This window comes from Hoplias malabaricus, chromosome 11 (genome assembly GCF_029633855.1).
Source record: "Hoplias malabaricus isolate fHopMal1 chromosome 11, fHopMal1.hap1, whole genome shotgun sequence".
NCBI lineage: Eukaryota > Metazoa > Chordata > Actinopteri > Characiformes > Erythrinidae > Hoplias > Hoplias malabaricus.
The window spans coordinates 28,158,949-28,172,877 of NC_089810.1; the positions used below are offsets into that span (position 1 = coordinate 28,158,949).

Genomic DNA, 13,929 nt, shown 5'->3' on the forward strand with positions numbered 1-13,929 from the left:
TCAGACATTAAAGAGCAGTCTGTCCAAAAAGAAGGAGGAGTTTTAAGGTGGAAAAGTTTTCACAGAGAGAGAGAGAGAGAGAGAGAGAGAGAGAGAGAGAGAGAGAGAGAGAGTCTATGCAATGATGTAGGGCATGCGAGAGTAATTTTTGCTTCAAAGTAATACAACGTTTTATTTAAAATGTGAAATTATTTGAGATTATGTTAGGGGATTGGTCCCATAGGTTTGTGATGTAAGAAACCCAGGCTGTTTGAATCTGTGTTTTTCAGACTGTGTTTATAGTACTGATGTTTCAAAGCATAAATGTTCAGCAATTCCCTTAACAATTTATTTCAATCTTATGTCTTTTAGCTTATCCAAACAACTCTACATAGACATGTTTACAGGGCTGTTAACACATTGATATTCACTGTGGCCTCACACCCACCATCCAAAGCAGTCATAATATCAGACTCTTTTGCACACTGTAACTCTAAAGGGAATATTCCAGGCATTTTTATAGTGCTGGGAAAATAGCATAAAGGGCCTAAATGGCTTTCCATGGCTGAACAGCTGCATCCAAGTCTTATATCAGCTAATATATCAGGGCTCGGTCCCTTAGTTCCAGTGAGAGGAACCCTCTTAATGCTTCAGCATACCAAGACATTTTGGACAATTTCATGCTCCCAAAATTCAAAAATGTGGGAGAGATTCACAAAGACTGGAGTCAGTGCTTCAAGAACCACCACCACACAGACGCATGTAAGACATGGGCTTCAGCGTCGCATTCCTTGTGTCAGGCCACTCTTGAACAAGAGATGGTGTCAGAACCTTCTCGCTTCCAAAAAGAACTGGAGCACTGCTGAGTGGTCCACAGTTATGTCTCTGATGAAAGTAAATTTTACATTTCCTTTTGAAATCAAGGTCCCAGAGTCTGGAGGAAGAGAGGAGAAGCACAGAATCCATGTTGATTGAGGTCCAGTTTAAAGTTTTCACACTCAGTGATGGTTTGGGGCGCCATGGCATCTGCTGGTGTTGGTCCACTGTGTTTTCTGAGGTCCAAGGTCAACACAGCCATCTACCAGGAAGTTTTAGAGCACTTCATGCTTCCTGCTGTTGACCAACTTTATGGAGATGCAGGTTTCATTTTCCAACAGGATTTGGCACCTGCACACAGTGCCAAATTTACCAGTAGCTGGTTTAAGGATCATAGTATCCCTGTTCTTAATTGACCTGATCTTAAAATATGGCCTGACCTTAACCCCATACTGAAGAGGAAGATGCAATACGCCAGACCCAACAATGCAGAAGAGCTGAGGGCAACTATCAGAGCAACCTGGGCTTTCATATAAAACCTGAGCAGTGCCACAGACTGATCCACTCCATGCCACACCACATTGCTGTAATAATTCAGGCAAAAGGAGCCCCAACTAAGTATTGAGTGCTGTACATGCTCATACTTTTCATCTTCATACTTGTATTGGTCTTAAGTAATATTCTAATTTTCTGAGATACTGAATTTGGGGTTTTCATTAGTTGTCAGTCATCATCAAATCATCAAATTAAAAGAAATAAACACCTGAAATATCAGTCTGTGTCTAATGAATGAGTATAATGCATTAAGTCAATGTATTAGCCATTTAACTCCGTCAATGCTATGTGCATTATCTCACATTTGCAGACTTTATTTTTACCACTGCATCATGTGATAACTCAGACAAGCTTGACTTCTTTAACTGTGACCAGAAAAAAGACAAATTTCAAATTAAAATACATTAATGTTTTGTGTATTCCTTTAGCAGCAGTATATATATATATATATATATATATATATATATATATAGCAAACCAATCAGAGTAGGAGAGGGCGGGACTAGTTTGTGAACGAAATGCTTCTCGAAATTCTATGTAAGCTCTAGAAAAACAAAATCCTGGACGTTTTCGAAATTCCGGCCGGACATTTTTTTAAGTCTAAAAAAGATATGTCCGGGTAAAAGAGGATGTCTGGTCACCCTACATAAGTGTAAATCCTCTTAATCATAGCACAAGACTGTGACCCATGGCTTTATTGTTGTCTGGATGATGGCTCATCGGCCTCTCCGACCTGTTTCAGTTCAGTAGAAACTGAACATATTTTAGAGAACTGGGGCCGGCTAAAAAAACACCTTAACTTTTCCCCTTAAGTATGGCACTTAAAGCTTAATTTCTCCTTAGCTGAAGGATATACTTATTTACTTAAGGTTTTTTTTGCACAGGGATATTTCATGGGAATAAAATTCTACTTTGACTCAAAAGTGTCCTTAGGTGTGTGTGTATGTGTATGTGTGAGTGAATGTGTGTTGCCATGTGAAAGACTTGCACCCCCTCCAGGGTGAGTTCCTGCCTTGCCGCCAGTGATTCCGGGTAGGCTCCGGACCCACCGCGACCCTGAACTGGATAAGCGGTCACAATGACTGAATGAATTGATGAAATACTTCCAGAGACAAACATTACCCTAGGATATTTTTCTCTAATTTCCCAGCGGAATAAATCTTAAAATTATGAGAAGGTAATTTTCAGGCTGTTTGTTGTTATGCTTAAAATATATTCATCCTAAGTAGTACTTAATTAAGTGCTATACCATTCCCCAAATCTATTAATTTACTCGGGAAATCTGCTAGCATGCTTTAACCCACTTGTTAATTCGATAGGTGCCGATTATATAAAATATAATTCTTTAAACATCTTAACCGTAAAATGTGCATCATAGCAACGTCTGTTCTGCTGTAACTCTAACGGCGCTGCAGGTGTCTGCAGCTAACATCCAGGAACTACTGAGAAGCTCCATGATCCGCAAAAAAATAAAATGTATATATAATAATAATTCATTCATTATCTGTAACCGCTTATCCAGTTCAGGGTCGCGGTGGGTCCAGAGCCTACCTGGAATCATTGGGCGCAAGGCGGGAATACACCCTGGAGGGGGCGCCAGTCCTTCACAGTGCAACACAGACACACACACAAACACATTCACTCACACCTACGGACACTTTTGAGTCACCAATCCACCGGACTGTGGGAGGAAACAGCAGCACCCAGAGGAAACCCACACGGACACGGGGAAAACACACCAACTCCTCACAGACAGTCACCCGGAGCGGGAATCGAACCCACAATCTCCAGGAGCTGTGTGACTGCGACACTACCTGCTGCGCCACCGTGCCACTAATAATAATAATAATAATAATAATAATAATAATAATAATAATTATTATTATTATTATTATTATTATTATTATTCATTCATTCATTCATTCATTCATTCATTATCTGTAGCCGCTTATCCAGTTCAGGGTCGCGGTGGGTCCAGAGCCTACCTGGAATCATTGGGCCAGTCCTTCACAGGGCAACAACAACAACAACAACAACAACAACAATAATAATAATAATAATAATAAAATAAAATAAATAAATAAATAAAAAACTGGTCCATTGGAGCAACTCTCTCTATACGGCTCTGGAGAGAATAATCAAGGATGCAATTCAACTCATTCCTAAGTGTAACCTGGCCTTTTTATACAGCAGTATAACGGTTCAAAATGTGAGGAAAACAAAAATATATTATTGCAAGGAAAACTAACTGCTGGAATTAGACCCTATAGATGGAACATCAGTTTAGAGGAGAAAAATGACATTAAATATGAGTTTTCCATTAAAAAAACAAACAAAAAAAAACATGGTGGAATGCTGCAACAAGCCAGCAGAGGCACTACACATGCGCCAAATTCACATTGGAAGAAAAACGTGCAGTCCATGAATAAAACATCAACCATTAAATAAGGACTAAAATATGAAATCAGCAACTACTACAGCTTGCATGACACTACAAAATGACAACTTACTATTTACTACTTAATAGTACTGCTATTAATAACAGTCTACCTCAGTGGTCCTTATTATTTTCAGCTTTGAAAAACTACATGCCCAACAACTCTGCAAGCTTTTTCAGTTTAAAGATGTTTTACCTTTAAGTTAAATTAAGTTAAAAAGCGGAACCCAAAAAAATCATGAGCTCAGATACACGTCAGCTGAACGAGGCCGGAGCGGTTTGTATGTTGCACGACCCAGAGCTTCATTTCCTTGTCTGTGGAGAGCGCAGGGAGAAAGTTGTTTGTGAAGCAGATTCTAGACCAACTACAGTGCTGTTTTAAAATCTACGCTCATACACTCAACCCCTCATACAGCACACCTCTGATCCCTCGGCTCATTAAAGCTGCTTTTAGTACAGGAGCTGCTGATATGACGAGAGTCTCTTCATCATAACAGGTATATATAAACGTATATACAAAAGGTTTTACTCTCATTTTGATACACTGTGTTTTTCTCGCTTCCTGATGTCTTCTATGTTTTACTTTCATTCTGATGTCTAATATTAATATATATATATTAATATATATATATATATATATATATATATATATATATATATATATATATATATATATATATATATCATTCCGATATGCCCTGTAGTAATTCTGTAAATCCCCTGTATATTTCTCGTTCTTATTTTATTTTCGTTCAAATATCCCATGTTTTTTTCACTCATTCTGATATCTTCTGTGTTTTTCTCTTTCTTATATCCCCTGGTGTAACAGAGAGTATCTCTGACACAGTTCCAAGGTCCTGGGGTTGTGAGTTCAAGCCCCACTTCAGGTGACTCTGTGGTGTGCTCTCCCTGTGTCTGAGTGTGTTTCCTCCAGGTGCTCCAGTTTCCTCTCACAGTACAAAACAATACACATTGGTAGGTGGTTTGGCCGTGCACAAAATGATCATAGGAGTGAGTGAATATGAATGTGTGCAGCCCATGTATCATTTTGATATCCCCTGTGTGTCTCATTCTAATATTCCATGTTTTTTCTGTATCACTGATATTCCTTGTTTTGCTATGTTTATGCATTTCTGATGTTTTAATTTTCCCTGGTTTTCTTTTATTATCTGTAATTCTGATATAATTTCTTGAAGATAAATTCTCTACAATCTACACAGATTTGCAAATTTTCTTTGGTTTCCTGCAAATGAGATATGCCTGGAAAAGAGCAAGGTTGTTTTCAGCAGTAAAGTTATAACACATAAATACATTCATTCGTTCATTCAGCCAATGTTGTCAATGAGGACCACACTGGTGAGCCTTGTGCTTCACCCATTTCAAGTATTATTTGACACAATTCATACTGATGTTACTCATTTTTTCCAGGTCTGTTTTGGGCATAGATGTTTTATTGCCTAGCAAGCAGACATGGAACTGTCTGAGTCTATAAGGCATGCAAATGGGAGACAGAGGAAACCTGTGGTGGTCAATGCGAATATGAATGACCAGGAGCCAAAGATGTCTGATCAGGAAACAGTAGACGAGGAAGAGGCTCTACTTCAGGGTTCAGAGTGTGAGGAGAGACTCCAAAGGTTTCGTAAAGGTATTCGAGGAGAACTGGGCAATGTATTGCTCCTCCTCTTCCTCTACGTTCTCCAGGGCATTCCTTTAGGACTGGCTGGCAGCATCCCTCTGATCATGCAGAGCAAGAATGTCAGCTACAAAGACCAAGCTTACTTCAGCTTTGTATTCTGGCCCTTCAGCCTTAAACTTTTGTGGGCACCACTGGTGGACTCTCTCTATATCCAGCAGTTCGGCCGGAGAAAGTCATGGTTAGTGCCCACTCAGTACCTGCTGGGGATGTTCATGCTGGGGCTGTCCTTTACAGTGGACTCTCTCCTTGACATGAATGGAACAAAGGGACCAGACGTGGTCACTCTGACTGCTGTCTTTTTCATGTTGGCCTTCTTGGCAGCCACACAGGATATTGCTGTAGATGGCTGGGCCCTGACTATGCTGTCGCGAGAGAATGTGGGATATGCATCCACTTGTAACTCTGTGGGTCAGACGGCTGGTTACTTCCTGGGGAACGTGCTGTTCCTGGCTTTGGAGTCAGCTGATTTCTGCAACAAGTACTTGAGGTTTGAACCACAGGATCAAGGCATTGTCACATTGTCAGGTACCATGGCTTGTAACTCACTCATTTATGTTTAGCAGGTTCCTAGTAACATGTAACTTGAACTTAAAGCAACACTAGCTAAGATATGGTCCCCCTACAGTTGCATAGTGTAATTCATTTTATAGCATTGTCCTTAAAATAAGGTGCAGGGGGAGGGAGTGGGGGTGGTTTCTTTCCCTCATCCAAAGGTTACATAGTGCAGTTTCTGGAGTGCTGAGCACAAAGTAGCAACAATGGAGGCTCTATTCTCCCTATTACAGGCAGTGGAGCCTCACAATGATTTTGAGGTTAAAAATTTTTAAAGGTTAAAATACTACCTAGTGTTGCTTTAATATACCTTAGTATACTTATACTATAAAAGCAAGTATACTATAATATATGAATTTGAATAAAATAACACTTGTAATGCTATATGTTTGCATCAGACTTCCTGTTTTTTTGGGGGATTGTGTTTATGGTGTCCACTACCCTGGTCGCTGTCATGAAGAAGGAGAACAGCAAACACCAGGGCTCTAAGAGAAGGCCTAAGGAGGAGACCCAGGGTGTTTTGGAAACATATAAGCTCCTTATCTCCATCATTAAAATGCCAGCAGTTTTCACCTTTTGCTGCCTGCTCCTCACTTCAAAGGTAGACATGATGTTTTAAATTGGGGTGGGGGAGTTGGGTTATCTCGGGTCTTGGAAAGACTATCCAGTTCAGCTCTCTCTCTGTCTCTGTCTCTCTCTCTCTCTCTTAGATAGGTTTTTCCGCAGCAGATGCAGTGACAGGGCTGAAGCTGGTGGAAGCAGGTGTGCCCAAAGCTGAGTTGGCCCTGCTGGCTGTGCCCATGGTTCCTCTGCAAATCATGCTGCCGCTGGTCATCAGTAAATACACAGCAGGACCTCGACCGCTTGACATCTTCTACAAGGCCTTTCCCTTCAGGTAATGATTAGAATTCACCAGAGTTGGTGAAAGTTTACATGTGCCAGTAAATTATTTTTACAAAGTTTAAACTGAGTAAACTACCAACTGACATCTGAAACCACAGAATGTCACCTAAGAATGAATACAGCTTGTTGCAAAACTAATTTTTAATTAATAAGTTTTGAATGTTTAAAAATATTTTTAATTGTCATAGATTTAAAAAATTGTACTGTTCCAGAACACATGGACTATTAATTTTGGATGCTTTGCTGAAAGAATATATATAATGTGTTTTTTACTTCATATCTCAAGAATATGTGAGCAGTATGTATTTCTCATAAATTCTTAAAAGTGGGTGTCATTTAGCTCATAAGTAATTTTGGTGCTTCATAAGAGTTCTGTTTCTCCTCACTAACACTTCTTATCAGTGATACTGTGTCTGTGTCCTTGTTTATGGTGGCAGGTTGCTGATTGGTCTGGAGTATGCTCTGCTTGTATGGTGGACCCCAAGTGTGAAGCATGATGAAGGATTCCCGGTGTATTACTATGGTGTAGTGCTGCTCAGTTATGCTGTACATCAGGTATGCCTACCTGAAAAATGTGTACTGTCACCATTGTGGGGTTAGACTTGGCCAGAGGACACTGTAATAGTTTATGTGCTAAAGTTTTGAAAACAAATCCAATAATCTGATGAATTCCACCCTTTCTATACCAGTTCTTTTAATCATGCAAGTATTTGTTTGATCCCTGCTGTTGTCCCCATTTTATTTTAAGTTGCATAAGATTACTGCCAGACTTTTGTAAGTGTTTCGGTTGTAATGGTGTATCAAAAGAAATTATACAGCTGTTTAATCTCAAATGTATTTCAACTTATTTCCCTGGATGTCCTAGATAAAAAACAAATTTAACTCTAGAATTCCTGGCTTAGAAAATGTATGTGGTAATATGTATGCATTTCATTTATTTATTTTTAATGATGGCCTATATTCCTCTGCAGTGCTAATTATTTTCTATCTATCCTACGTTTCTACATTCTACTTTATGTAAAGCATGTCCCAAAGGTGGGAAGACAGGAAAGAAATGCAAAACACATATAAGAAAAATGTAGACACAAGATGTAAGTGAAGAGTAAAACCCGTTAGGCCATGGTTCCCCTTGCCCCACAGCTTGTTTCTAAAATTAAATTACTGTCTTTTATACAAGTGTTTCTTTTCTGTCCCCTTACATATAGGACACCCTTTATTGGCAACCCATGAATAAAGAAAAATATTGGATTCTGCTTTGTTAATATCTGTGCATCTGTAATTATTTGGTATAATGAATATACTGGATTTATTGCTGTATTCATTTTAAATATTAATACATTTAGCTTCATGTTGACCTTATGTATTCTCTCTCGTCACTAGGTGGCACTATACAGCATGTATGTAGCCTGCATGGCTTTCCATGCTAAAGTGAGTGATCCAGTGATAGGTGGCACTTATATGACTCTTCTGAATACTGTCACTAATCTGGGGGGGAACTGGCCGTCCACACTGGCCCTGTGGCTGGTGGACCCTCTCACTTCTAAAGAGTGCCAGGGAGCAGTGGGACAGACGTGTGGTTCTGCTGAAGAAGCTGGGGTAAGTCCATCATACCTATGACATTCCTTTAAAAATCCGGCTTTATGGAAAAAAAAAAATTATCCAGCAAAAGAAATTAAGGACTATAGATATAGACAATATATGGAATTAAAATGGGGAAAAAACAGCAGTTTTGAATCAACGGGGTTTTTTATGTCAGATAATCTAACATGGAAATGCATAACTAGCCTCATTTGGTGTTGTATTAAAAATTGCTAAAAGTTTAAAAATACTTTTTACTCTGGCTCTTCCTCTTAAAAACAGCATTCTGAATTTATTTAAAAACTCTGACAAACCTGTATTTCTTATTTTGTTTCTACAGCTGTGTGTTAATAAGGGGGGTGAGTGTGTGACGGCGTTGGACGGTTACTACCTTGAGTCTTTGGTGTGTGTGGTCATTGGATTTTCTTGGTGGATATTCTTTGGCAAGAGAATGAAACGATTACAGGAGGAGAGTTCATCAGCTTGGCACTGTAGGATCCGCTAATAAAGAAGTAACAGTGGACACTATGAGCCCAAAGCCTCAGACTCTTACATAATTTGAATGCTAACAGTTCTAATAATGAATGAAAGCTGATAGGGGACTGGTTGGTGTGATATCATTTGCTGAACCCTAACTGTCCCCTACTAGACTTAAATCTTTATTAGTAACGTTGGCATTTCTGAATGAATGATCCCTTACCCTGGACCGTCTCTTCTTTAAGGACTCACAATGCCTTGCTTTCTCTCTTCTACTCTGTTCCTCACACATGTAATTCTCTTTTCAGACTTTGGTCAAGTCGCTGCCTCACTGAAGTCCTAGGAAAAGAGAAAATTTTAACATGGTGTGGATTGAAACAGTACAATTTTCTGTGCTGTTTTGTCCTTATGGTAGCTGCATCTTCTCTGTTTTACTGTAAATGCAGATTTTACGCAGGAAAAAGAGGCATTCATCTGTATCATTCACAGCAGTTTGTAGTTCTGTTTTGTACTGTATCAGCAAGGTAGATGCTGCTCCAAAATAATGCTCCATCTCTTCTGAATAATTGGATCTGGCTGTTTGGTAATGGTTTCTTAAGTTCCCTGTGCCTTGATGTTATGTTGGGTTTTGTTTGATTTTCATAAGCTCTGTGATGGTATTATTCATAAATGGGAAGTTGGGCTAATGCAATTTTTGAATTATAGAATATTATTTTTTACCATTTCACACAGGATAAAAAAAAATCTTGTAGGTATCTTAACTGAGCAGTCTCCAAAATTATCTGACATGGTGAATTAAGAGTAGACTACAATCAATGAGATCTCTGGGGCTGAAACTACCTCACCTGCTTCAGTAAAATTAATTCCAAAATGAATAAAGCTATAGACTGAAACATATTTCCAGTATTTGTTCCAAATCAACAACATAGACCAGTTCATTCAACAGTAGCTGCACTTATTTTAGAATTCAGTTGTTTTTTGTATTGCAAAGCAAAAAGGAGTTTTCACAACAGGACATTAATGACTGATCAAAATTGTGATCACAACAGCACCTGTTGTGATTAAATACTCAGGCTATTTCACCTCGATTGGAAATCGTCCATCATGTGGGAATGCTGTTAGCTATTATTTGTATTTATATTATTTGGCATCTTCAGGTGTACAGGTGCTGGTCATAAAATTAGAATCTCATGAAAAAGTTGATTTATTTCAGTAATTCCATTCAAAAAGTGAAACTTGTATATTATACTCATTCATTACACACAGACTGATATTTCAGGTGTTTATTTCTTTTAATTTGATGATTATAAATGACAACTAATGAAAACCCCAAATTCAGTATTAGAATATTGTGAAAATGTTCAATATTGAAGACACCTGGTGCTACACTCATTCATTATCTGTAACCGCTATTGACACCTTACACAAACAGGGACATTTTACACAATGCCACAAAAGGTCATTGTAAAGAGGCTGGCTGTTCACAGAGCTCTGTGTCTAAGAACATTAATAGAGAGGCGAAGGGAAGGAAAAGATGTGGCAGAAAAAAGTGTACAAGCGATAACCGCACCCTGGAGAGGATTGTGAAACAAAACCCATTCAAAAATGTGGGAGAGATTCACAAAGACTGGACTGCAGCTGGATTCAGTCCTTCAAGAATCACCACCACACAGATGCATGTAAGACATGGGTTTCAGCGTTGCATTCCTTGTGTCAAACCACTCCTGAACCATAGACAGCGTCAGAAGCATCTCACTTCCAAAAATTACTGGACTGCTTCTGAGTGGTCCACAGTTATGCCTCTGATGAAAGTAAATGTTACATTCCCTTTGGAAATCACGGTCCCAGAGTCTGGAAGAAGAGAGGAGAGGCACAGAATCCATGTTGATTGAGGTCCAGTGTAAAGTTTCCACAGTCAGTGATGGTTTGGGTCGCCATGTCATCTGCTGGTGTTGGTCCACTGTGTTTTCTGAGGTCCAAGGTCATTAGCACTTCATGCTTCCTGTTGCTGACCAACTTTATGGAGATGCAGATTTCATTTTCCAACAGGACTTGGCACCTAGTGCCAAATCTACCAGTACCTGGTTTAAGGACCATGGTCTCCCTGTTCTTAATTGGCCAGCAAACTCGCCTGACCTTTACTGAAATCAACTTTTTCATGATATTCAAATTTTATTACTAACACCGTATATTACCTGGAGATCACATAAATAAAAACCGCAAAGAGAATATTTTAAGTAATGCTTTGCTAATTATGTGAATGTTGTTAAAACCAAGTTAAAGCTTAGGGTTTCAGTTAGAGTCATGAAAATGAGGACATACTAAGTAATCTTTTATTATCAACCATGTCAGTGTTTAGAGGTCACTGAGTATCAGGGAAATGTTCCAATTTAATCTGAAAAATATCTAATAAGTTAGATTTCATGCCTTATTTGTCTTCTGTATTTTCACCTGTATGTTGAGTGTCACTTGAATGGTTGGCACTGTTTTCTTTACTGAAATAAGCTTTAATTGTCGGTATGGTTGCTGAATGTTTTTGTTAGGTCAGATTCTTCCCATCTTGTTGAGGAAGTACTTTAATTTGACCTAAATATTTGGTTGATGCTGAAGAGCCACCAGCACTTTGCAAAGAAAACCTAGGATAAATATATCAGATATCTAATAAATCATTTGTTATGTTTAAAATATATTCATTCATGCATTTTTTTTCTCTTTAAAAGTCCAAGGTTGTGGTTTAACCGTTTAGGTGATGGGGCTGCAGTGTTCAGAAGAACATATTTGGCATTTCCTAAGTATGTTTTTTTAAAAATCAGTAACATATGCAATTAAAAAATTATTCTCCAAGACTTACCATTGTTATCTATTTGACCATCCCCACCACAATAAATTATGGAAAGGACTCAGTTATTATGTAAAATATTCAGTTCCCTTAATCAATGAATTTGTTAACAAGGAATCCAGATTTGACGATCCACTCTATAATATATAAAATATGAGAAGATAATTCATGTTAAATCATAACAGCATATTTGTGCGATTAACAGCCTTAACGGGCTGGAAGACTCCTTTCCTATTAAAAAAAAAAAAAGTGTTCAACCTTATTATAACCTCACGACCTGGAGGTTGTGGGTTCGATTCCTGCTCCGGGTGACTGTCTGTGAGGTGTTGGTGTGTCCGCGTGGGTTTCCTCCGGGTGCTCCGGTTTCCTCCCACAGTCCAAAAACACATGTTGGTAGGTGGATTGGCGACTGAAAAGTGTCCGTAGGTGTCAGTGTGTGAGTGAATGTGTGTGTGTCTGTGTTTCCCTGTGAAGGACTGGCACCCCCTCCAGGGTGTATTCCCACCTTGCACCCAATGATTCCAGGTAGGCTCTGGACCCACCGCGACCCTGAACTGGATAAGCAGTTACAGATAATGATTGAATGAATGTCTAAACGCTAGACATATGAGGTAAATAAATAGTCCACACAGTAAGCATTTCTGATGTGAATCTCCAAGGTTCACAAATTTATGAATTGAGGGGACAAGGGTTTCTGATAGCACAAATCTAAGCAAGCAATCAAATTCTGGAGCGGAGCTTTCAAGCTACAGGCGAGTGGCGAAGGCCTAGATTGAGGCAGATCTGAGGACTAATTGCATTTTCATAGATCTGGGCTCAATGAATGAAGGTAAATGTGTATAATTAAATAAAACTTACACCAGAGTTACACCAAGGATTTAGAGCTTTCTTTTAGAAATATATTCCAAATATTCATTCATTCATTCATTGTCTGTGACTGCTTATCCAGTTCAGGGTCACGGTGGGTCCGGAGCCTACCCGGTATCACTGGGCACAAGGCAGGAACACACCCTAGACGGGGTGCCAGTCCTTCACAGGGCAACACACACTCACATTCACTCATACCTACTGACACTTTTGAGTCGCCAATCCACCTACCACAGTTTTTAGACCATAGGAGGAAACCCACCTGGACATGGGGAGAATACACCAAATTCCTCACATTCACCTGGAGTGAGACTTGAACCTACAACCTCCAAGTCTCTGGAGCCGTGTGACTGTGACACAACCTGCTGCACCACCTTTTTCCGCCACTTCCAAATATTCTAATAATTTATTCATATATTCAAATACATCATATTGCCTAAAGTATTCACTCACCCCAAATTATGGGATGTAGGTGTTCCACATCCACGGCAAATAGGTACCTAGGCATGTAGACTGCTTCGACAAACAATACATTGTTGTGCAACATGTTCAGTTGTCAAATTTCCTCGATACTATAATATTCCACAGTAAACTGTCGCTGGTGTTTTAACAAAGTGGAACTGGTAGGCCATATACAATGACAAAGTGGGGGCAGCGAATGCTGAAGCGCATTATGTGCAGAGATCACCAACTTTGTGCAAAGTCAATATAGACGTCGATACCCTGAGAGCAAGAAGATGGCGGACCACTGTTGACCCACTGAGGGCAAATTTGGAGGTCCACTAGTGTTTTACACAGCATTTTCTGGGTGGACCACTGCTGATTAAACATTAGAATTTTAGACAAAATGCCACATTTTAACACTTTTACATTCACAGACCAATTTACATTTTTTCCTTCATTAGATTCTTTTGTTATTCTTTATAAATAAGATTAGTAAATAATTTTAATCCAGCACTTAGCATTTAATCATTTTATATCAGGCTTATACTCATTATTATATCTCTCATAGTTGTTGGTAATATTTGTATTAGTATATTTTTCAGAATAAAAGTCTCTGTGGATGTAAAATCTGTTTGAGTAGATTATAAATGAGTTATATCCTGTACAGGAAATAATCTGGGTGGTCCGATGGTGGACCAGCAGTGGTCTACAGTGGTGTGACAGACGTTTTATGCCAGTGGACCGATATTTGCTCGTTGTCTGGGTAATTCATATAGCCTTCAGCTC

General features: G+C 39.0%; 1 protein-coding gene across 2 annotated transcripts; it reads left to right on the top strand.

Moving 5' to 3' along the window:
- Positions 1 to 4,044: 4,044 nt before the first annotated feature.
- On the top strand, positions 4,045 to 11,713 carry slc33a1 (solute carrier family 33 member 1). Of its 2 annotated transcripts, none has more exons than XM_066685568.1 (8): positions 4,045 to 4,284; positions 4,617 to 4,721; positions 5,216 to 6,008; positions 6,434 to 6,636; positions 6,746 to 6,930; positions 7,376 to 7,493; positions 8,319 to 8,534; positions 8,857 to 11,713. In XM_066685568.1, the coding sequence occupies exons 3-8, from the start codon at positions 5,258 to 5,260 to the stop codon at positions 9,019 to 9,021; spliced, it is 1,638 nt and encodes a 545-aa protein (XP_066541665.1). In that variant the 5' UTR covers positions 4,045 to 4,284; positions 4,617 to 4,721; positions 5,216 to 5,257; the 3' UTR covers positions 9,022 to 11,713. The 2 variants fall into 2 exon arrangements, with proteins under 2 accessions (XP_066541665.1, XP_066541664.1); XM_066685567.1 differs by having other exon boundaries at positions 4,617 to 4,762; positions 8,857 to 11,712.
- Positions 11,714 to 13,929: the final 2,216 nt, after the last annotated feature.